At 39.9% G+C, this 24,554-nt stretch overlaps 1 protein-coding gene across 1 annotated transcript in view; it reads left to right on the top strand.

Moving 5' to 3' along the window:
* The window catches only part of PCNX1 (pecanex 1), a 78,189-nt gene that overhangs the window by 21,798 nt on the left and 31,837 nt on the right, over positions 1-24,554 (top strand). Inside the window, exons 6-8 of the mRNA XM_081883764.1 lie at positions 2,004-3,689; positions 11,653-11,785; positions 17,224-17,408. Of these exons, the coding sequence (XP_081739890.1) occupies positions 2,004-3,689; positions 11,653-11,785; positions 17,224-17,408 (2,004 nt within the window). The remainder of the gene's footprint in view (positions 1-2,003; positions 3,690-11,652; positions 11,786-17,223; positions 17,409-24,554) is intronic.

The following is a 24,554-nucleotide window of genomic DNA, read 5'->3' as shown; positions in this document are numbered from 1 at the left end:
TATCAGGACCAGTGGTCAGGGATGACGGGAATTGTAGTTCAAACACAATTGGAGACTCAAGTTTGGGAAACACTGATTATTTATCCAGACCTTTGGCTGATAGCATAAAAATTTCTGGGAAGTTATCAGCATGAATCACAGAGGTTCAATGGCTATAGCTGACGAGACACCCTTAGCTGGGCATAAGTTCACTTTGCCACAGATCACCTGTGTTTCCACCAGCACCTGGAATGTCCCCAGATTGCATACCTCTCAGGAAGAGGGTTACCCCATCTAAAGCTGGTTCCTGAAACTGATTCACAGGATCCCCTTTAGTTCATTGACCGTTATCGAGCACATCACTTTTTCCAAATCCTGATTCAGCACGTGAACAACCCCTCCTGATTCAGATGGCATGGAAGGATAGCTAGGTATCTTCCATACCGAAGGTATGGTTTTCCAATGACAGCTCCCAGTGGTTTCATATAGATGTTGAACAGAATGGGGCAAGATGGACCCCTGAAATACCATGGGTCTGAGTAGTAGTTCCTCAACGCTATCTCTGTCACCTGCCCTACAGATAGAAGTGAAATTATTGTAAAACAGTGCCCCAATCCCCAAAGTTGTTCAAGGAAGGTACCATACTCAACAATGGTAATAGTAAAGGACCCCTGGACAGTTAAGTCCAGTCAAATTCTACTGTGGCGCTCATCTCCGCTTTCAGGCTGAGGAAGCCAGTGTTTGTCTAAAATCAGCTTTTCTGGGTCATGTGGCCAGCATGACTAAACCGCTTCTGGCGCACAGAACACCGTGACAAGAGCCAGAGCACACTGCAGTGGTACCTGTTTATCTGCTTGCCCTGGTATGCTTTTCAACTGGTAGGTTGGCAGGAGCTGAGACAAAGCAATGGGAGCTCACGCCGTTGGGCGGATTTGAGCTGTTGAGCTTATGATCAGCAAGCCCAAGTGGCTCAGTGGTTTAGACCTCAGCACCCCCTATACTCAGCGGAGTATATAGAGATACCAAGAGAATCAAGAGGGTAGTGCTCTCCCTGCCTTTCTTCTGATAAAGGTCATGGGTCAGGGTGATCAAGACTGTTTCACTACCATACCTAGGCCTGAAGCCAGACTGAAGTGAATATGGTTGGCTTGATTTAAAATGTAGACTGAACTAATTTATCATTCATGCCAAATAAAAGAGTTGATTGCAATCAACACTACTAGAATTGTGTGGAAAAGAAGGCCCCTAAAAGATGAACTTGCAGCCAAACCATTATTTGATTTCATTGTCTAATGCATTTTCTGTATTAGAAAAAAATCCCTCAAAAATAAAATGGACTTGATATCTTCACTTAAAGTAGCATGCACAACAACATTCACTATGTCTGTTCTGGCATTACATTCCAGGGAGAACACTCCACCTTATGTTAATCTTGGATGTGGCATATTGTGAATTGTAAGGAGAATATAACAAATGAACTGAGTTGTACCTTATTTATTTGCACAGGTAGTTTGGAAGATAACCACATTCAAGTGGGTGCAGTCCACAATAAGTTCCTCCACAATAAGTGAGAAAGTGCGCAAGAACCCCAGACAGAGTTGTACCCTGAATATAATGCCCGAGAAAGACTTATCACCTACACTACTCTTAATTTAATAGAACAGTCACCTTAGTTACCATTGTTCGTTGCACTGCATTTATGGGCTCTAATCTTTTCTCAAATAAGATTTGCTTATGTAGTGGAAACTTACAAAAAGTGATCCTGTCTCTGCGTAATTTAATAGTGGACACCAGAGTAAATGCTATGTGTACATGTTAGATTAAAAGGGAATATATTTTAAAAATTTTATAATCACCATTTAAATGTGAACAAGCAAACAGCAATTGTTTCATGTAGGAATTTACAAAAATATAATCAAATTGATTGCTTTCTTTGCCCGAACTTAAGCTATTAAACATAAAGCAACTAGCTTAATTTGCAAACATGCCTATACAACTTTCTTTTTTATTTATTTTTAAAACAGATTTGGCAGCTGATCGGAAGGCATTCCATCTGGTCTCCATTGATTCCTTTGTGTCCATCCAACCATCATTATCATCTGCACAGGAGTTGCCACGGGATAGCACTGACAAAGTGTGCCTCCCTAACCACCACCATGTAGATCAATCTATGTCCAATGCATGTGACACTGAAATGGCTTCTCTTGTGCCTTTGCATTCGCACTCCTATAGGAAAGACCATAGGCCACGAGGGGTGCCCAGGACTTCTAGTTCAGCGGTTGCTTTTCCAGACGTTTCGCTGAACGACTTTCCCCTCTATCAGCAAAGGCGAGGCCTGGATCCTGTCAGTGAATTAGAAGCTTCCAAGCCTCGATCTGGATCCAAAGAATCCTTAGCTGAGAACTCCTGCATTTCTGGAGTCTTTCAACTGGATGATATTCTGAAATGTAGCAGCCCACAGCTGCTGGCCAGAAGCTGCAAGAGCAAATCGTTACAAGCGGACAAAAGTATAGACAGTCTAAGAAGCCTCAGTACTCGAAGTAGTGGCTCAACGGAGAGCTATTGCAGTGGCACTGATCGTGATACTATCAGTACTGTCAGCAGCTACAAAAGTGAGCAGACGAGCTCCACTCACATAGAAAGTGTGTTGTCGGAGCATGAGGAGTCACCTAAAGAGGAGAAGAAAAGCAGCAAGAGAAAGGACTGCTCTGTTGATTCTGATGATTGTAGTTTTGCTACTGACAAAAGGACTAGTAGCGAAAGAACTGCAGTAGAGATGAGCGTTGGCAGTAACATTCAAGAGCAAGGCAGTTTGAACGCATCGGAGGAGGTACACAATCAGAGGGCTCTTAGTACCTCGGCTTCAGAAGAAGCAAATAAGAATCCTCACGCAAATGAACTGACGACACAAGCAGACCAGCCTCCTGGGAAAGCGGTTGAGAAAAGAGATGAGCAGAAAGAGAAATCTTCTGCGGTTGACTCAAGAACTTGTAAGGAGATGGTAGGAAAGCAAAAGGACGGGGATGTACGGCCCAAATCGTGTAGCTTAATTCACCGAACAGCTTCAGCTCACAAGTCCAGCAGGAGAAGGACAGGGAAAAAACGGGCTAGTAGTTTTGACACAAGTCGACACAAGGAGTATATTTCCTTCCGAGGTGTCTCTGGTACCAAACCCCACAGTGCAGTTTTTTGTCATGACGAGGACTCAAGTGATCAGAGTGACTTGAGCAGGACCTCAAGCATGCAGTCAGCCCACCAGTTCAGCAGTGATAGCTCGTCCAGCACCACCTCCCATTCGTGCCAGTCTCCTGAGGGAAAGTACAATGCCCTAAAGACCAAATATATTGCAAAAGAGAGGGGCACAGACTTGGAGTACACTTACAAAATCCACCTGGCCTCTGAGGCAAATGGCAAAAAGCACTCAACACGACGGACTTCCAGCGCAAACAGTGCCAAGAGTCGTACCAGGGTATTAAGCTTGGATAGCAGTACTGTAGCCTGCTTGAACGATCCAAATCTAATGATGCCAGATACCATAAAACAACTAACAACTTCTAAATCTGATTTGGATGCCAAAGAGGGAGAAGTGCTTGATGAGCTATCTCTGTTGGGAAGGGCTTCACAACTAGAATCAGTCACTCGTTCTAGGAATAGCTTACCAAACCAGACTATTTTTGCTGAAGGGGAGGAGCAGGAGCAGGGAAGTGTTGGTAAGTAATCGGAGTCCTGGATGTAACACTGCTAGTCATTGCAATTGTTTTCTTAATAGCACCATTTCCATTGTAATGAACTCCAGCTTTCTGTTTATGAAGCTAATGCCTTATATGGAGCCTCTGTATCTCTTGGATCATTTTCTGTTGTGAAAGACTACAAGATCGCTTCCTGTCAGTATTATTTAGAGTTCTTTCGCTTTTGTAAGTAGTTGCGTGGTTGTCTCAGCCGAACATTATTTCAAAGGATGACACCTTTTGAAGAAAATGTGTATGTGCAACCTTCTAGGATGGTTTAACTAGCATAATTACTTGCCATAATTTTGCTTTCCCTGAAATAATTTAGTTACTGTTAACAAAATAGCCTAATGTTGAAATACTTGCAGTCCTCCTCCAGTAACAAATCAGTATGCAATACAGTTACAATTGTGGTATTTTATATATATATCTGATCATCTTCCCTGTAAAATTTGGCTTCACACCTTATCAGAGTGGCCGATCTGTGTGTACCATATAATTAGGCCTTGGTGTAGCTTTGTCTTCATATCCAGAACAGCACTTATTTGCACTAGGATTAATATCACCATCAAACTGTTGGATGTAACTTCCACTTTCATTTTATGTTTACTAAATGTAAAACTGAGCTTGTTTTCACCTTCTGAATTGCCTATTGGAGTAGTTCTTATACTGAAGTAGGCCTAAAGAAGGTGCACACAATTTGCTAAAGTGGATTTACATTCATTGAAGGCACTGAGATCAGCTCTTTGTACTCACATGTTCTGGAGTCGAGAAAAACTTTTATCTTCCGTGCTTTTTCATCTTTAAAGTATGCCGTGAACTATATCTTTCCTTTGTTTAGTCTTTGCTAGGCCTGGGCTAAGCGATGGCTCAGATTTTGCCACTCAAGTTTTCTTTTACTTTTTATTGTTATTATAGACATTGAAAAAAATAACTTAATGCTTGGGAGTCTCAGTCTTAGAGGACTGGTCTGTAGGCATAGGGGCTGTTTTGCTCTTTCTTGCAACCCTTCAGGAGCTTATGAGAGACACTCACATAATGTCATCCTGGGTATGAATATGCGCCTTCACATAAGGATTGTACCTAAAGATGCCAGCTTACATAATCAAGTGTGTTCCTGTTTGAGCAACAGCCACACAAATGGCAGCAGTCCCCATATGGAGATGCTGATTTATAAAACTGCTTCTTGCCCATGGGAATCTCCTGTGAGCTTAATAATAATCCCATGGGCTTTTGTTTGGTTGTTTCAATTGCGTTCCTGCAAGACATGGGTATGTATAAATGAAACTGTATGAATGCTTTTCTTGAACTGTTCACTTTTTGCTTAATTTACCAAATAGCAGATGCTTGGTATTTTGTAGGAGTGTGTTTAAAGTTAAGCCTGAATGCAGCATATTGGGCATAATAATTTATTTTATCTTATGAAAATTGCATTGTGAGAATCAGTGATGCAAGCATGCTTAATTTTCATCTAAGATTGCATTCTTGCTTTTATTATGCCTTTGTGGCAGGTTATTCCTTGCTTCCCATCTAATGCCAGCAAGAGATTAACTTGAATTTGGATTAGCAAGTGTTCAACCTTCACAACCTCTGATCGGCACACTGCTTAATCTAACCACAGTTAGAATATCTCTGTCTCGTGTACTCCTTCCCTTTTAATCATGATTAGACATGGGCTTGAAAACTCTGATCTGAGCTAACTGTGATACAGAGGTGGTACTAACCAGCTTTAGCTCCAAAAGTGAAAAGAAAGGAAGTGTGCAAGTTATGCAGGAGCCCATAGGGTGCTCCCACTCATGGTTAAGAACTTGGGTGGTTTTATGTCTGTGTCAGGCAATGTGATGCAATAACCTAGAAACAAAGTTGGGATATTCATTGTAAACACCTAGGCAACCTTTTTTTCCTGTGAAGCGCCACATATTCTCTGGAGTAATTAGTTGGAGGCCACTTGGTGAAAGTGACTGGGGCCAGAGGTAAAAGTGACTAGCCAGAGAGTGGCTGGGGCAGGAATGGATTGGTCTTGTCAGAGTTCTGACCTGATAGCTTGCAGAAGGCTTTTGAAATTAGGGTCACAAGTTGTCCTCTCCTGACCTACAAAGGCTAATAACTGACTAATGATTGGGATTTACATAGTACTTATTCTTGACAGTTAAACATACTTAACTTGGCACAGAAGAGTAGTTTACAGATAGTGGCATTACATGCAGCAGAGAGGAACTATTTCATTGCCTGTTTTAAAACTTCGGAATGGTGTCAGACCTTCGCTATGAATCTGTGAAAGATGAGTCTCATAATTGGACAAGATAGAATCAAGACTGCAGATATACTTTGTGGTGTACCTACATTCTTTTGAAATCAATTGGATATCATTGTTAATTCTAGTTGTGGAAGTAAATTAGCAAATTATTAATTTATACATCCTCATATGGACATATCAAGCGGCATATTGATTATCAATAATGGTTACTAGGATGAGCATTGGATACACCACCCTACCACTCATAGCTGCTAAAAGCAAACTAGAAACTATTGTTGTCAGTTAACATGGGAATTCTTTGTCAAGATGTGAGATGAAATTATTGCTCTGTGCACTTCTGTTGCCTGGTTGGCTGGAGACAAAAACCTTGCAAGAAGTTGGGTGTTGGAAGTATAATCTTGAGGGTCATAGAAAAGAAGTTTTGGCTCCTAAGCTTTCCTCTTTGCCAAACTTGCTTTAAATTCTCTCTGCTTCTGCTGCTTCTGCTTCTCTTCACTTGTGCCTTGAAAGGATACCCAGGTTTATTCCTGTCCCCCTGGTCATTTTGCTGCTGTTGCCATGCTAAGCTTGACCTAGCATGTAATTTGAACCCAGGCTTGTGTTTCAGTTTTCCCAGCCCAAACCACAAGCTATAAACAAAGAACAAACCTCGGTTACAGTTCACAGTTAGTCTGGAGGGAGTTAAACCATGAGCCCAGCTTAGCACAGCGCAGCAGCAAAACAAGCTGGCAGCAGTGAAGTGGCCATGAACTCCCTCAGAGCTTGGGCTAAGCACTGGTTTCATTTGCAGTCACACGCAAGTCAGGCTGTTTTGTATTTCCATGCACATAACTTTTTTGGGGGGCCCAGCACTTCCTCAAAGTCAGCATCAGTGCCTGATCTCCAGCAGGTCTCCCCTCTGTGTTAACTATGCATGTTTATGCACACAAAAGCTTATACCAAGAACAAACTTAGTTGGTCTCTAAGGTGCTACTGGACAATTTTTTTATATATTTCGTCTTCTTCAGACCAACATGGCTACCTACCTGAATCTGTGTCCTTAATGGTTATGCATCCTTACTGGAATCTCATCTATTGGTGCCACTGGTTTATAGAAATCAGTTTGTGACTTAATGAGAGCTCTGCCCAGGGCTGTACTTATTCTTTCAGTGACCCTGCATAGATGTCCATACTTTAATCTAAACAGAGCAAAGGTAATCCTCATATTTCAGTGTTCATTTTTTTTCTAGCCTCACTGTCTGGAATTAGACTGTTTACAACTTGCTTTCCTAATGCCACATTCATGTGCTTCATCTTTTCCATAAATTGTGAATCCTGTTCCAACATACCTGGCTTTTTTGTTATGTAGAGGTCAGCTACTTTGATGTATGCTTTCCCTTGAACATGCTACTTCTTTTGATGGTTTTCTGCCTAAAGTTCATGTAGAAGAATAGAGGGTGCTTTCATGTTCAAGGGACAGAAGGACTTTACAGAGACTTACAGTTTTGCAGTGTGATTCTGAACAAAGCAGTGCACAAGCAGATTAAATGGGAAGGCTAGAGAGGATCTCTGTTAACAACCACTACATCCTTTTCTCTGGCAGATGTAATGATCTCTCATACTTTTGCTTTGGTACAGAATCTAAGTGGAAACTGTAAGCCGCTGTTATCTAGAACTTTGAGAAGTTTTCTAGGACAAAGGCTATAGAAGATAGTACTGATCCTGGAAGAGAGTTACTAAAACACACATTTGTGCTAATAGATATGAGGCCTTGAGTGTACTGATAATAAATATATCAGAAGCTCCAAGTTTGTCACTGCTTCTCTACAAAGCTTTTAACTGGGCTATGCATTTGCTTTGTCAAGTTGATGTGTTAAGTATCTGCCTGGAAAATATGCCAATACTTATAATTAAAATGACTGTTTGAACTTGTAATTCCTTCCTTAATGTTCCATAGCCACCTTGGATTCATTATGATTTGCATCAAAGAATAGCTTGATCAGTAATGCATATAGGGTTCTATGCAGGTACAATGGGGATGTTTAGAAATAATGGCTTCATAATACAGAGGGGCAAGAATATGTTGTTTGTATATTGCTCCACCAGAAAAACATGCTTTGGCACTAAGGAGTCGTGTACAGAATTCCACAATTCTTTGTTGTTTTCCATCTAAGGAATGTATCTTGTATGCAAGATACAACAAGATCATGCAGAATTAAAGCTAGTCTGGTTCATTCTATCCTTGAGAGGGAAAACACCAACAGAATGACCTAAAGGTATATTAAAAATCCTATTTTGCAGCTTCCTATACAGCATATTTTATGCCAGGTGTGGGAAATCTATGATCTTCCAGATGTTGTTGAACTATAATCCTTGTCATCTCTTATCACTTGTCATACCGGCTGGGTCTGGTGAGATTGGCATCCAACATCATCTGAGAGACTTACAAATACCCATTCCTGCTTTGTGTAGTACATCATGTTCTTAAGTTGTCTCTGTCATTATTATTTTTTTTAATTTACATCTTGAAGTGAAATTCCTTATACACTTAATTTGGCTATTTATCCTCCATTAGTTGGAGCTTTTGTAAAAACACATTAGTGTTTCAGTTCTGTCATGGTTTTTAAAAATCCTGTTGCTTTCCCTTAAAACTCAGTAATTGGAAGTTTCTGCTACCTGTGGGAGAAAGATACAAGACGTTTTGCTTGAATTTAAGAATTCATAACTCAAGAGAAATCTGGGTTTTTTATATAGTTACAGAAAACCAGGGTTTAGTTATTATATTATAGCATTAGCTAAAACAAATATCGCGGGGATCACAAATTTTTCTGGGCCTATAGATGCACATTTTGAGAGATGGCCATGGGCACACTCAGTATCTTCCTTTCTGGCTCCCCCCCGGGAGACAGACAGAGACACACTCTGCCTTTTCCTGGGGTCTGGGTAAAATAGAGCTCCATTAGAACTAAAATGTATCCTCTTGAATTTGCATGATTTTACGTGGGGTCCCCCCAAAGATATTAAAAGAACTTACACTGGTAGACACTCAGTAAATATTCTAGATGACAGCACCACTGCAACAAGGATTTAAGGCACAGATCTTCATGAATATTTTACATTAGATGACAACAAATGCACCAACAAATCATAGAAGACATCTGTTATGACCTATGATTTGATGGTGGTTTTGAAGAGATCCCTTGGGTGGGAGGGAATTAATGTCTTTGCTTCACAGTTGATCTCGAAAGCACCAAATCCATGATTTTTGCAGGTCAGTCAGTGGAGACACATGTGATCTATGATTTTATTTTGCGGGGAGGGGGCATGTAAGGACCAAGCAATTGTTTTGTAAAACAGTGCATACACTTCCTCCTCTGAAAATTATGTGGAAAGCTTGCTGTGTTGTGTGGAAGTAGGTGGGAGAGTGAACATGCACAACCTAACTAGGAGAAGCTTCAACACTATTCTGACAATGACACTGCATCCCTTTGGATGACTGGTAGATTTTCCTTTTTTGTCCAAGCAGTGGCACAGCTAGGTACTATAGCAGCAGGTCTTTACATGAATTGTATCTTGATCTAACAGTAAATCTGTGCTTCACTTTTATATAGGCAGTGCTTGAAAAGTTCTGTGCTTAATGAATTGATCAGATAAAGTCCCATTCAAAGCTGATGAGTACAAGAGAGGATTCTGCTCTCCAGCACTGAGTGGTGACTGAACTCATTAATAGGATTGCAGCAGAACTTGATGGTGTCTTCAGACAATGTTAAACCGTGATTTAGCACCAGTTGACTAGTCCTGTTTTTGCACTCTTCCCTACCCCCTGTCCTAGACTCTGATTTGCCACAGGCTTTAATCCAGAAAAATGGCCTTCCTTTAAAAGAGTGATGTATGGTTAAATGGGATTGGGTGTGTTCCTGCTTGCATAATGCTTTGATATTCATTTGCCGTTTTTAATGTAATGTTATGGTTAAATGTCAGTTTATAGAACAGTAGATAACAAACTTTGTAAACTGCCTGCTTACTTGATTTTTTGCAAACCACTTAGAGGTTTTATTTATGAATGTTTAACATTGTCAATAATACGAAGTTAAAAACAGGCATTTAAAGAATATCAAATATGTAATTAAAATCAACAGTAAACTAAAATCAAAACACGTCAGCATCTACAGATCTGGATAGGCTTGCCTAAACAAACATGTTTTTAGCAGGCTTTGAAAAGAGTATAGTGAAGTTGCCTGCTTGATGTCACTAGACAGAGATTTCAGTGCCACTGCACTAAAATATCTGTTTCTTACAAGTGTGGAATGAATATTAAGTGGCACCTGTAACAGTGTCAGTTCTACAGACTGAAGTGATTGAGTGGGCATATATGGGGTAAGGCAATCTTGCAAATAAACTGGTCCTGAGCTGCTAACAGCTTTATATGCTAAAAGTAACACCTTGAACTTGACCCAGTAGCAAATCTGTAACCTATGCAAGTCTCTGAGGAGAGGTGTTATATGCTGGCAGGGTCACACTCATGTCACCAACCGTGCTGCTGCATTCTGAATTTCTGGATCAATCACAAGGGAAACCCCACATAGAATACATCGCAGCAATCCAAACTTGAAGTCACTAATGGCTGAACTACTGGGGTCAAGCTCTACCAGATTCAGGAACATCCATACCTGTTGCACCAATGGTAAAAGGCTCTTCTAGCTGCAGAGGCTGCCTGGGCCTCCAGTGGCAAAGCTGGATTGAGAAGCAACCCTAGACTATATACATGTTCCTTTCAGTGGAGTGCAACTCCATCCAGGGAAGGCAATTGACTGATTCCTTGGACATGGGAACCACTCAACCACAGTGCCTTTGTCTTGCCAGGATTCAAGCTCAGTTTATTTTCTGTCATCCATCCCACCATTGGAAGGAGGCTGGATTGATCTCCCTGCCAAACAAATTCAGGAGGATTTAACAGAAGGGAATCTCTGATCCTTGGAGCTTATGTGTCATGCTTGAGCATATTGGAAACAGGATGGATTGAGTTAAATCATCAAAAGAAAAGACACAGTTCAGATCGTTGATCAAAAATTATCCATTTTATAATTTATACATTTCCAGAGCAAGTATGTTTGTAATTGGTTGCTAAAACAATTCAAGCATATTGTTTTGGAACTAAATGGAGTGAGTGTTTGTGCTCCATGCTGTAAAATCTTGCTAATGCAGCACACATGCTTTTTGCACTACAGAATTTTATTTTCTTGGAGGCTAAGGGACAACTGTAAAATTGATTTTTCTTTTGACTTTTTGTATGTGCTCAAAAGGACTTAAGGCCGAGGTCCAAAGAATAATTAAATTTAGTTCCTAAATCCAAGGTGGATTTAAGGTTGTTTTTTTCCACCTTCCTTCAGAGTCGTTAACTTTCTAATACAGAAAAGCATATTGTGCATTTTAGAAGTTCATGGGTTCAATTTAATATATAAGTATAGATTGTTTTTGCATTTTAAATTAATTTAAAATAAAGGTATATTTTAAAAGGCAGACATAAAACAACATTGGTGGGTTTTGTTTTTAAATGATAATTCCACACTTAAACTCTATGTGAGCAAACTCTACAATCAGAACAATTGTTCCTTCTGCTGCCAGGAAGTTAATTTGTGGGGGAAAGCATGAGATGCTCTGTACATAACTGGACTGGGCTCCAATTTGACTTGGTCTGTCTTGATGCAGCAGCACAAGCCAGTGAGGAGGTGGTCACAGTTCGTCGTGAGCGCAGCACATTTAGGCGTCAGGCAGTACGGCGCCGTCACAATGCAGGGAGTAACCCTACCCCTCCTTCATTGCTCATCGGCTCACCCCTAAGGTATGGTATCCGTGTTCCACTGTATCTAACATGCATGCAGCTGATCACTGCTTCCCACTCCCAATGGTGTTGCAGAATTGCTTTGTTTTGCCTTTCCTTCCTCTCCCAACCAACCAATATCTTCGAGCTGTTACGGCATGCATTTGTGATCTTTTTGGATTGCGCATGTGTACACTGCACTGTTCATGTCTCTCTCCCCCAACCCATTATCGTCAAAACGAGTAGGCCAGTGAATGACTTTGAGTCAGCTAAAATGCTAACAAACTGACATTAAAAACTAGCTCTTTCATTTAAGTTTGTCAAATCTTTCAATGTTTCATTAAGTTGCATTAAATGATCCATCTGTCTGCCTACTTCTGAATCTGAAAGCTTTCGAGAGCTGTGAGGTAGGTGAGTTCACATTTTATGCAACCCCCCCCCCAAAAAAAAAAAACTGGCTAAGTCCTTCCTATTCTTATTAGCATAACTTCTGAGGACATTACCAATAGGATGATCCAAATCTAATTATTCAATCATTTACATGTGATACGTGCTCTCAAACCATTCACATTTTTAAATCCTTGATTCAGGTTGATTGATCACAAGGATTTCTGCTTCAAATCCAAGCAGAATAAATTACTTAATCAAGACTCAAATACCAAAGGATAAATATCTCAAATTCCTCTTAAAAGATTAAAAACAATAATTAAAATTTATATCTGTTTTAAAAGTCTACAATTAAACACCTGATTCTAAAGAACTGCTGTAATCATAAAGAAAACTTAAGAATGCCGTGTGCTACTGGATGCCAAAGGAAGGATGTTTTAGGGAAAAATAAATGTGCTGGTACAGGACTGGAAAGATACTTTGAATTCTTTGGATCAGATTTTAAAGTAGAATGAAAAAGTATAACAAATGTTATGGAATGAAATTGCAGAGTAAAGTGCAGAGCAAACATATAAACATATATACATACCATAACAGTCGGGTTTGTTTGTTTTTTACAGCAGTCTGCGTCACCCGTAAAGCTTTCAGACCTCTGGCTTTATGACTAGACCACACCCATAGATTTACAAACCTATTTTGTCTCAGGTTGTCTTTAAACAATTTAGAGGACTGAAACAAAGCAAAGTTTTATGTTCACTAAACCAAATGTTGGCACAAGGCCCTTGTTTTGTGGTATGATTATTTTGTAAAGCTAGAATTCAAGGAACTCGAACCCACTTAGAAGTTTTCTCAATGAGAGGAACTAAACTGGGTAACTCCAGGAAGGCATTTGATATTCCACGGCCATCATGCTTGTTGTTGCTGGATTCTTAAATTTTGAACCTTTATGAGGTAGAAAGTACTTTCCTCAGTTACACAATACCTATTTCACATTTATTTGTTTTCATGAGGCAAGACTCAATTAAAATGTCTTACTTAACATTTCCTGATAAATAATAGACAATGTCATCAGGATAGTGCTGGTTCTTTAAATGGAACTAGCAGAGAGACTTGTAAAATTTGTTAGTGTGTAGGCCAATAATTTATCCATGATCTGTTGGAATGACCATAGAAACCAATCAGCTTGACACTATGGGCCGGTCCATGCAGCCAGTGGGTGGGTGGGAGCTGGGTAGACTTGCCCCGTGCCTCGGAGGGCTAAGCTGGTTGGGGACCCCCATGAGGGACTGGCTGCTTTTTTGTTTGAATTTATAAATTCTAACAAGACTCAAGCCTTGGGCCTCAAGACGTGTACTGCACAGGCCTGACTATGCATGGTATTCTGTTAAATTTTTACTCTGAGTGGACCTGTTGAAATTAATAGACCTAAGTTAGTCATGTTGAATAATTTCAGTGGGTCTACACTGAGTAATACTTAGGTGTAAAGTAGGGTGGTATTCAACTATCATAATTTAGTGAGCATTTGAGATGCACACAAAAATGAACTCTGTATTGGCAATACTAAAAAAAACACACTCTCCTTACACCTTCACCTCCTTAAACCCTTTAAAAATCATTACTGAAAATCATAAAAAATTTTATTATTGATTCCTAAAGTGTGTAGAATTAGACATACTGCCCATCTTCTATATTGCATTTGTGCTTAATGGAAAAAAGAGAATTCTCAAGATGGTTGTTTGCTCTTCTAGCAACAGAGTCTTAACATGAGACATCTTGAGGTGTATTCATACTAGAGTTGTAATTACCACTAAGAACATGTATTGTGTTGCATCTAACTGTGTGGGAATACATTTGTGAGAAGTAGCTTTATGCACTGCCACTGTTGGATTTTTCTAGTATGACTAAAATTCATTAAGAGCTACTTTACACGGGTTCATAATTGTTAGGGAAGCCATTTGTGTAGATTATGCTCCAGATTATGCTTCCTTAGGCAAACAGTGTGAGTTACTTGATGTGCCTTCTTTAATGTTCACACATGGTTATATAGAGAATTAAACATGAATTTGCATCTACTACTACTATTGTTGTTGTTTTACTAACAAGCTCGGAACTTCAACAGAGTGAATCCCATTTGTTGAAGTTCTATCTTGTTGAAGTTCTACATTATCCATTGTCTCTCAAGACACAAGGATCCAACAACAGCAATCTTGGTAGTTCTTTTTCTGCTTTCTTGAAGAGTATACCTTCTCTCTCTGCGTGGCAGGTGGTTAATGTGTAGTCCTTCAGGTGTTGTTGGACCACAGCTCCCATCAACCCCAGCCTGCATGGCTAAGGGCCAAGGATGATGGAATTACAGCTCAGCAATTTCTGAGCAGGCCACAGGTTAGTCACCTGTCTTAAAAGGTGCACTTTGGGAAACAGTGAGGCAAATCCATATTTGAATAATATGAGGTTGTAATACAGAAGTAGGAACGTGGAGTCCTCTTTGCTCCCACTGCATTTAAGAAAGAAAAAAGCACATTGAGTTTGTCTCATTGAAATAATGTTAATGGGAACATAACCTCAGACAGCAGAAATATGTGATACAAGTTTTCTGATTATAGAGATAACTATTTTCCCGACCTTTTGCTAACCATTCTTGCAAGTTATTGTCCTCTCCTTGCACTTTCATTATGCCTCCTTCTAATACCCTTTTCACAAATCAGGATGTTCCTAAGTAACAAACTCAATGCTTTCTCATTTGAAACCAAAGTTGCCACCACTTTCAGCTAGTGAACCCATGCTTATCTTTTACCCTGTCAGAGAAGGGAAATAGTATATTTTAGGAGTGGCAAAAAGAATCTCAGGGCACCTAATCACTCTGCTGCCTACAATTTAGATACCAGACCCTAATAAATGTTTGGGAGTTTTCCAGTTCTGTGTAGAATTAATTCCTAAACATTTTGTAGTCTTTAGAAATGTGGAATAAATTTTTACCAGGTTAGGACAATAAAAATATTGTAATAATCCTTTCTGCTTCTTTCAAGTGTCAGAGTTGCTTCAGCCAATTGTAGTCTGTTGTAGAATTAATCTCATTTTTTTCAATGGCGAAGTAGTTGTGGTTGTTTAGTTTTTGTTTTCCCCCCAGAAAATCTAAAAAAATGCATTTACTTACTTACTTACTTACTGACTGACTGACTGACTGACTGCCCTTCCTCCTGAAGGAGGCCACTTTGCACTTTCTTTTTGGTGAAGAATTACTTCATATTCCGACGCAAAACTAAATAAACAAAATATTACCAGCACTCGCAATCTGAAACGTATTGATGAATCTACTGAAGTTCATCAATTGACCTGTTTCTAAGAAGGACAGTTACTGAGGTTGGCTGCCTGACTTTCCAAGGCTAGACCTATTTTCTCACAACATTTACATGTACCTCTAGTGACCTGGATGCAATCACTTCCTCCTGGCTCCTGGAGACTGGGTGTTGATTGCTCAGGATACTAGACACAGGCGCTGAGCAACCACATTGGCAGAAGCTGCCTGGGCTGATGGGAATTCAAAACCACCTGAAGAACATCAGGTTAGGGAAAGCTGTCCTTAGAAGTACTGTATATGCTTAAATGAGGTCTTATTCCCAATAATTTCAGAGAGAGTTACAAATAGGTAAGGCTGTTGTTTAATAGGAGCCTTTGAGAGGCTTCCTAAGCCCAGCAAATTCCCTATCTAAACTAATCAGTAGATGCAAATGGGAAAACAGAAATTACCAACCAGTAATGTTTTCTGGGCCATTCAGACTAACATTGTTATACTGGCCTGAATGTGGCATGGCAGCATTTGTCTGTGCAACTGCCTTGAAAAATTGAAGTGAATGTAATGTGCCTGCAAGTGTTTGTTGATAGTATTTTATATTTATTGTGATTCCTCAGGCCTTACTGAAAGTTTCTCTGCTATTCACTTACAACAGTAATAGTTCTTTAGCTTCAACTTGTAGGTGAGTTAAAAGAATAATCTTTATAGTGTTTTTTTTGCAACAGTAGGAGTTAGCAAAGATTTTGGGGGAATAGCACATTATTATTATTTTTGCTTTCTGGGGGTTCTTGTTGTGAAGACATGTAATAAAAAACCACACCTTTAGCAGCAGAAAAATCGATTCTAACTTATGTCCTTGTGTCCTCTTAGAGAATTAAATTTAAATGCTATTTTAAGGAGGTATTTAATCAATAGTCTCCCATGGCATTTGCTTAGAATACATTTCTGGTATTAACATAACATTTAACACAATTGAAATCTTTAATTTTAATGTCCCCCAAAATTACCCAGTGGGGTAGGTTATTGCTGTTTTCATTTTTTTATTGCCAGTAGTCCATGATAAAAATGGGATTTAAATTAGAAGTAAAATCTATTTGATGGGCTTCAAATTTCTGTAATACAGAGATGATCAGTTTCACAGCAATCCTCAGTCGCACTATTTGTTCAAATTCTCAAAGCATAAACTTTTCTGTCACATCTGATATGTCAACATATGAACATTGAAATGAAATATATTGAAATATTGCATACAGCATAGTTGTGTACAAACGGCTACTTTTTAAACCTGTTTATAATTCGGCAAAACAACTGCATTACAAAACCGAGGCCCATTTATTTTTATTATTATCATCATCATTTTATCTTTCAAGAGTTTGACTTTGAACTTGCATGAAAGAGTGAACTTTGCAGTTTGTTAGCATAAGAAGAGCAAATGTTACTTTTTAAAAGAAATATACCACCACTTGATACCTCTGGCACAGTTCTGCACACTCAAGTACTGTACTGTTTAGGACCCTGGGGGCTTTGAAAGTTCTCGGGACGACATGAGGGGCTATTGAGAGTGGTGATATGGCTGAAATTTATTTATGTACAGTATTTACTTACTAAGTAGCCTAACTCCCTGGACACGTAACATGCTCTTGGTGCACACTGACTCATTCACTGTGGTTATACTACTTGTTTAACCTTTTTTAAGTATAAAAAAGTGTTAACTTGGTTTCTAGCTGCTGTTTCTGTGTTCTTCCCTGTAATGTCTCCCACCATCCGTGTTCTTTCGTAGCCTTCAAGATGTTCAGCAAGGACTGCAGTCCACAACCCAAGTCAAAGTCCAGTCCCGCCCCCATTCCCAGGCAGCAGTGCTCAGTGCTAGTGCCTCCTTGCTGGTGAGAAATGGGAGTGTCCACTTAGAAGCATCACATGACAATGCATCTGCTGTCGGCGGCAGCAGTTTGCAGGATGAACTTGGTATGCAGGCCTTATCTAACCTTGGTGCAATCAAAGTGTTTATGCAGCAGATTTGTGGCTTATAATGCACTGTGACTTGGCTTTGTTGATTTCTGAATTTTCAGGGCGTGTGACAGCAAATTGTTCTGGTCCCCTTTTTTTTCTTTTTCTTTGGAACACTTTGCAGATTAAATTTACTCCAGGACCTGAATCGCTCTTCTGAATTAGAACTTGAATGCTGCCTTGAGTACTATGTACTTTAGTCACACCACAGTACCTTAGGATTCTGTTCCTAAACTTTATGCAGTGCTTTTGAAGGCTTTAATTGGGCATGAAGCTGTATGTGTCGTACACATGCAAGAATATATTATTACGTATTCAATGTTAATTTCCAGAATGCAGGTAATATATTTCAAAATCTGTTGCGTTTAGACCTACAGCTGTAAGTTGTAGTTGCTCTTAACAGCATGGGCATGTTAAACTATTTTTCAAGAAATAACCACAAAATTTCAGTTTTGTAGTAGAAAATGTTGCATTTGGGAAACAATAAAGATTGAGAACTCATGAGTTTCATGTCACCCTTATGTTTAAATAACTGAAGCATTGTAATGGTGTAAATTTGACCAGTATTTTTAATGAACTGATTATGAGTTAAGAATGCACATTTGCAATTTGTCATAGGAGTGACAAATGTTGCAAAGAAATGTTTCATGTTGGACTGTTCTACATTTGCACCAGAGCACAAAATGTGGCATTTGATCACTGCTAAATTGTCGGATCTTTTATACAGAACCTTATTAATATTTTAAGAAGTAGAAAAACATTTAGTGCTTGACAGCTTTCCCTTTTTAATTTATGTGAGGGATGAGGGAATTGCACAAGCCATCATAAATATAAAAGCACTCCTGGATTTCATTCAAGTGTTAACACTTTCAATCTTAAAAATATCATGAAAATAATATTTTATTCTGGGCTTATATTGATATCTCTGATCTGAAGTCAAAGGACTCACATCAAGTAATTAGGATGAGCCTTCACCCCCTATCCCATTCACAGTATGCACATAAAATTAATAGCGTTTTCTTTAAAAACAAATTATTTTCTTTTTGAGAAGTTTTAGTATTTCATTTACGTAGGTGAATTCCAGATGTCTCATTTTTCTGGTCTGTTAACTCTTTTTATTCTGTGGCAAAATAAAGCACTGGAATTTGGTGTTGTCTTTTTGTGATTAATTGAGAATAGTAGTGAAACAGGAATATTTTATTTGAAAGGGACTGCCTTGAGGATTCAGTGGGTAGGAAGAAGAGCCTTTCCACTAAAACGACAACTTATAGACTGCAACAATCTTAGGATAATATTAAATAGCTTACAATATGCTATACTCCTAACCTCACAGGTCTTAGTCACATTTTTCTAGGAGCAAGTCCCATTAAATTTACTTCTGAACAGAAATTGTATTACTTTGTTTTGTGGAGGCACTTCAGATCAGTTCTTCAGTCCAATAAGTTTGACTTCTTGCTTTTTGTTTCTTTGATAGAGATTCTGCCTGTGGATTCAGCTCTCCTTTTTAAAATTTATTTCTTGTGTTGTCTGAGTAGGTATGTTGAATGTATGTGCTAAGTTTCTTCATTCTCCCATGTGAATGCCACCACCAAAACGCAACAAGCACATTTTGTATTGGCACCCGATAACTTCCAGGTGGATTTTTCAGCAGATAGCAAACGATACAGGAAGCTATGCTGATTGTAATTAGTCCAAGGCATGGGTGAAAAGAACAGGAGGGGTCATGGAGCACAGTCTGAAAAGTGTGGTTCAGTGCAGACTTCCCTACTAGGAATCTCTTCCATGAAATACCATATCCCCTACACCATCCTTTTGGAGGAAGCTGAAAGCAGACCATGAGTTTACAAGGTCCTTTCAAATGTGATGTCCTTGAGACTCTGGGAAAATAAAACTAAGCTATTTCCTGTGTAATATTTCTAAAACTGAGTTTAAGGGAGGGGGTCCTTGTTGGTTGGACTTGGAAATTCTCCCACATTACTTGACAACCCTAGTGGTTTTCAGGCTGGAATCAGCTTGTAGTGGCAGCCTGTCATAATTCACTTTTGAGAATCCTTAAACAAAAGAGGGTCTGCCATTGGGCAATGTCAGCCTCTCTCCCCCCCCCCTTTCTGAAATGTGAGGAAAACTATTTAGAAGGTTTGCCCATATAATCAGGTGCCATCTACTGTTCTGCTGAAATATTACAGAATCCAGTTATGCTTTGTATAGGGTCTGTCTTGTGGTAAGACTGGGGCCACAAGCATTCGGATGTGACTGCTGTTCCTAGCTCCCAATGAGAATGCTGTGCAGCTACCACCACGGGTTCCATGGCACACCTCATAGACTGTAGTTTTAATTGTTGTATGGTGTGAAGGATATTTGGGACGTTGGCAGGACTGAATCTACTTTCCTGTTCATACGTCATAGAATTGTAGAATTTGAAGGGATCCCAGGGGTCATCTAGTCCAACACCCTGCAATCCAGGAATCTCAGACTAAAGCATCCATGACAGATGGTCGCTCCATGACACATCCTACCTCTGCTTAAAAACCTCCATTGAAGGAGAGTCCACCATTTTACATTTTTGTTGTCAGGTGCTCCTCTGTTAACAGATCTGGCTTCAGCACAATAATGTAGCACTTGGGAACGAAGAGCTCAGGAGCCAAGCACTGGAGGTCCTGATCGGGGGTCGACAACCTAAGCGGCCCACGGAGGTCATTTAAATGGCCCACGAGCTACCCCCAAACTGAGCCGCCCACTCAACGAGTCCCCGCGCGCTGCGCTAAACTGGCACAGCACAGGTTCTGCTTCTGCAGGACCGGAAATCACATCTGCACAGACACCGAAAATTGTGAACGTGTGCAAGATCCGGCCCACAGAGGGATCCCCGCTGGAGTGAACTGGCCCAGGCAAGGTAAACCTTGCCGACTCCCTCCTGGTCAAGATAGTGAAGACCCAGGCACTGAAGGACCCAGGCAGCTTCCTAGCAAGGAAAACCACTGCAGCCAGGAAGCCCATGTAACCAAGGGCACAATAAAACAACACAACATACCCTTTGTTGCATTGCAGAATGATTTTTCTGGGCTGGGAGAGCATGTTGGAATCTCAGATGTTGGAGGAGAATTCCCAAGCCAGGTAGTGCAGATGACCAGTTGGACACTGGAACAAGAAATGACAGTGGAGCTGGCTAGACTCTTGTCCAGCCATCACCTCCCCTGGTTCCCTGGTGCTGTGATGAGGAAGGTCAGCACCATAGTGATGCGTTCTGCCAAAACAGAAGACATTGCAGTTGAGAAGATGATGTTGAAGGCCATTTGTTGGTGAAGACAGGTCGCTTTCCTTGGCTGGCCAATGAAAAGGAAGGAGGGAGGAAAGGAAAGCAAGAGGGAGATGAGGACATTGTCTCTTGTTTTTCTGCCTGAAGAACTATGTCTTCTCTGGATCACAGTTAGGATTATTGTTCATTTGCCATTTTGGTCTTGGACAAGTATGAGGGACTTCCTATTCATCATAGTTCCTGCCTTAGAATCAAGGGTGAGCTTGCAACTCCCAACTTGACGGTCTCTCTTCTCCTGCATTACTCCACTGATTTTATCTTTCTGTAGACTTTGACTTATAAACAAGATTCCATCACCAGATTCAGTAATATGTGAAGGTGGATTCAGATGACAAGGAGACTATGCTTCTTAAAAGCTTAACTGTATAGCACCTATACGGCAGTTGTCTGTTGCCTTGAACCACATAGTTAAGCTCAATATTAGCAGTTCTCAGCGCTGCTTGGAAGTACAAGGAAGCAGACAGAGAGGTACTAACTGCTTGGTCAGAGGATCCAGATAGCTCTGTTCCTGTTTTGTTAACTCAATGTAGTTACTGTAATACCTAATAAAAATAACAATAATTTTATTTATATCCTGTCCTTCTGGCTGGGCTTTCCCAGCCACACTGGGTGGCTTCCAGCAAAATATAAAAAATAATAAAATGTCAAACATTTAAAATCCTGATACAGGACTGCCTTCAGAGGTCCTCTAAAAGTTGTGTAGTTCTTTATCTCCTTGGCATCTGATGGGAGGGCACCAGGAAGGGCACCACTGGAAGGGCACAGGAAGGGCACCACTGCTGAGAAGGCCCTCTGCCTGATTCCCTGTAACTTCACTTGCCGCAGTAATGGTAATTCACCTACCATTAATTAGCGCATTCTGCGTTTTAAGAGTTCAGTATTTAATATACTGTCTCTTTGCGAGACACAAGTACACTGGGGTGTAACAGCTTAACACTGACTTCATTCCAGAGTCCCATGGATGCTCTGTGGCTGAAATCAGCTTTGCTGGGAAAAAGTGAATGATGGCTAGAATTGAAGTGATACTGCACTCAACAATAGTGATCAACTTCTGTTAAGTTGTGGACTGGTACACAAATACTCTCAAATTTATGATGTTGATATATTCTGATCGAGGGTAAAGGAAGAAGAAAATTATTCCAGGTTGCCAAGCCTGGAAAGGCAAGGTATCCTCCATTTATATTTTAAAATTAGATTGGAGTGGGGGGGCTGTTTCTGGGGCAATTTGAATGATAGGACAGAACAAACTATCCTTAGACAATCAGAGAGTATCATTTTCATTAAGCCTCCCTCTTATCTATTGCACGTTCATTCTGATTTGCTTGTACACATGGAGGTTAGATTATATTCAGTCTTCGTTGAACATTCATTCTGATTTGATTGATTTCTCAATGCATTTCCCTGTCACCTTCATAACCGCAGAATTTCAGTTTCTTTTTTAAAGTGGATTTGTTGCAGTAGGTAGAAAGAATGTTTTAATCCACTTGAATTCCACAAACCTAAATTTCCTGATATGTCCTTTAATCTCGCCCACAAAATGCTGATAGTGTGGAAGTGCCTTAGCTGTTAGGGACTGGGGGAAATCTCATTCATCTTTTCCCTTAAGTAATGCGGGGGGGGGAGGGGGCTTTGATATTTTTCACATGGTGTTTATTATCAAGTTCCCTTCTCCGTTTTGGTTCTGCAGGCATGGAAGTGCAGGCAGGGCACTGTTTGCTTACTGAACTGTGTAGGAAAATTGCAATATGTTTTTGTAAGAGGGTTGCCAAGAGTTACAGCTGCATCTAAGAAACAACTTTTCACATGTAAAATTCGGTGGAACGCATATATATATATATATATATATATATATATATATATATATATATGCAGGTTTTGGTGTCCTCGGGTGTCTTCCCGTGTAAAAGTTGGGGTGTCTAGACGACGTTTCGACGAGGTCTCACTCGTCATCTTCAGGCTGGTGCTTTCGGCTTCTATGTCAGCTGGAAGGTTTCCTCCCCGTAGAGGTGAGATATTTGCTTTCGTAGATTTCGTAGATTTTTCGCAGAAGCCGAAAGCACCAGCCTGAAGATGACGAGTGAGACCTCGTCGAAACGTCGCCTAGACACCCCAACTTTTACACGGGAAGACACCCGAGGACACCAAAACCTGCATTCCTGTACCCGTGAAAATCTACGAAAGCAAATATATATATATATATATATATATATGCCAGATTGTATGACTGATCTTCACTGGGATCACATCTTCTTAATAGCTTGGTGTTTGATAGTTCTGGCACATCCTTTTTTATATATGTGAATAAGAATTATGGGGGAAACACACTAATTCAAGCCTTAGAAATAAATGCACACTGTTTAAAGTGTAGCTCATATTTTATTGTTTGCTTTCCATTCCTAGATTGTGTTCTGCTTTAACAGGTGGTAAATATTCTTTCTAAATATTTGACCTTTGTGACCTTCAAAATAAGGCTGCCACTAATACGATGTTACAGGTGTACACAAGTATGCAGGGGGAAATGTGCTATTATATGGGAATGTTGAGTTCGTGTTTGCTGTACAGTACTGTATGTCCACATACTGTGATTTCTAATCATATGTGTCAGTGAGTAGTCTTCACTCATGAAAACATATATTGCCTTTGTATGTGGAAAGAACCCAAATTGTGATGTGTCTTTCTATAAACATGCCCTAGTCATCTCCTCTACCAACTCAGCCCATTCTTTTAAAAACATTTGACCCTTCTCAAATACTTTGGGAGGAATAAAGCATGATACGCCCCCAAGGCCTGTCATTGCTATGCATGTGTACATTTTTTTTTAAAAAAAGTTACAGCTTTAAAAATAGTGATGAAGGGAGCCAAACATTCTCAGTTAAAATTTATGTTTGTACATTTGTATTAACATTTATTGCAACTCTAGATTTAGGGTTATCTCATTATATTTTGTCAGTGAGTCATGAATGACAATAGGGAACAAGTACCAAGAATTATCTAGGGCATTCAGTACATGGAGCCCTGCCTGGAGCATTCAACAAGTCCTGGTTAGACAGATGTTAAAATAAAAATCTCTCAACAATTACGGTACGAAGTTTATAGATTGGCTGTTCTGTGTGTGGTGAAGTTGGGAGCAGCATGGAGGGGAGTTAAAGCTGGAAATATTATCCATGTGGCGTACACATATCACTGCCGTATGCAGTATATCTAACACTTATTCTCAACAATCAGTAGGACCTAGTATTAAGGTTGCTATTGGTTTTTACTTCAGTTTCCATAGCCTGAATTCCCCATAGTAATTAGTCTGGCTCAGCTTGTTGTTGGGCATGCATTGTCAAATGACTGAAATGTGCATTCTTAAATGGAGTGTTGTTCCACTGAATCCAGATTTTTTTTTTGTACTTCCACAAGAGCTACCTCACATGATAAAGAAAAAAAATGTTCACACCATGTATTCTGATGGTGAGATTTCATCGGTGAAAACGGGACTGTGGGTGTTTGCTTGCTTTTGGTTTTTATGGCCTGTGGAAGTGTGGAAAAGAAACTGGCAAAATTTGGTGCTGTGAATCCACCATTCCCTGTTTAAGAATGCAGTTAGCATTTTGAAAGGAAATTGTCTGTGCATAAAAGCAGAGCAGAACTGGCTTCTGCTATTTCAATACATAAATAATATTGTTTAAATGAAGGCATGTGTGGAGCCTCAAATCATTCCACTTGTCTTCCCATCTTATATTTGTTTTGACCTAGCAATATCTGATCAAGGATCTGTTCAATTCCAACAAAAGGTCCATTTT

This window comes from Podarcis melisellensis, assembly GCF_964234715.1.
Source record: "Podarcis melisellensis genome assembly, chromosome: 1".
In the NCBI taxonomy this organism is placed as follows: domain Eukaryota; kingdom Metazoa; phylum Chordata; class Lepidosauria; order Squamata; family Lacertidae; genus Podarcis; species Podarcis melisellensis.
Note: the sequence above shows the minus strand (reverse complement) of the source record. Positions and strands in the feature narration are given on the sequence as shown.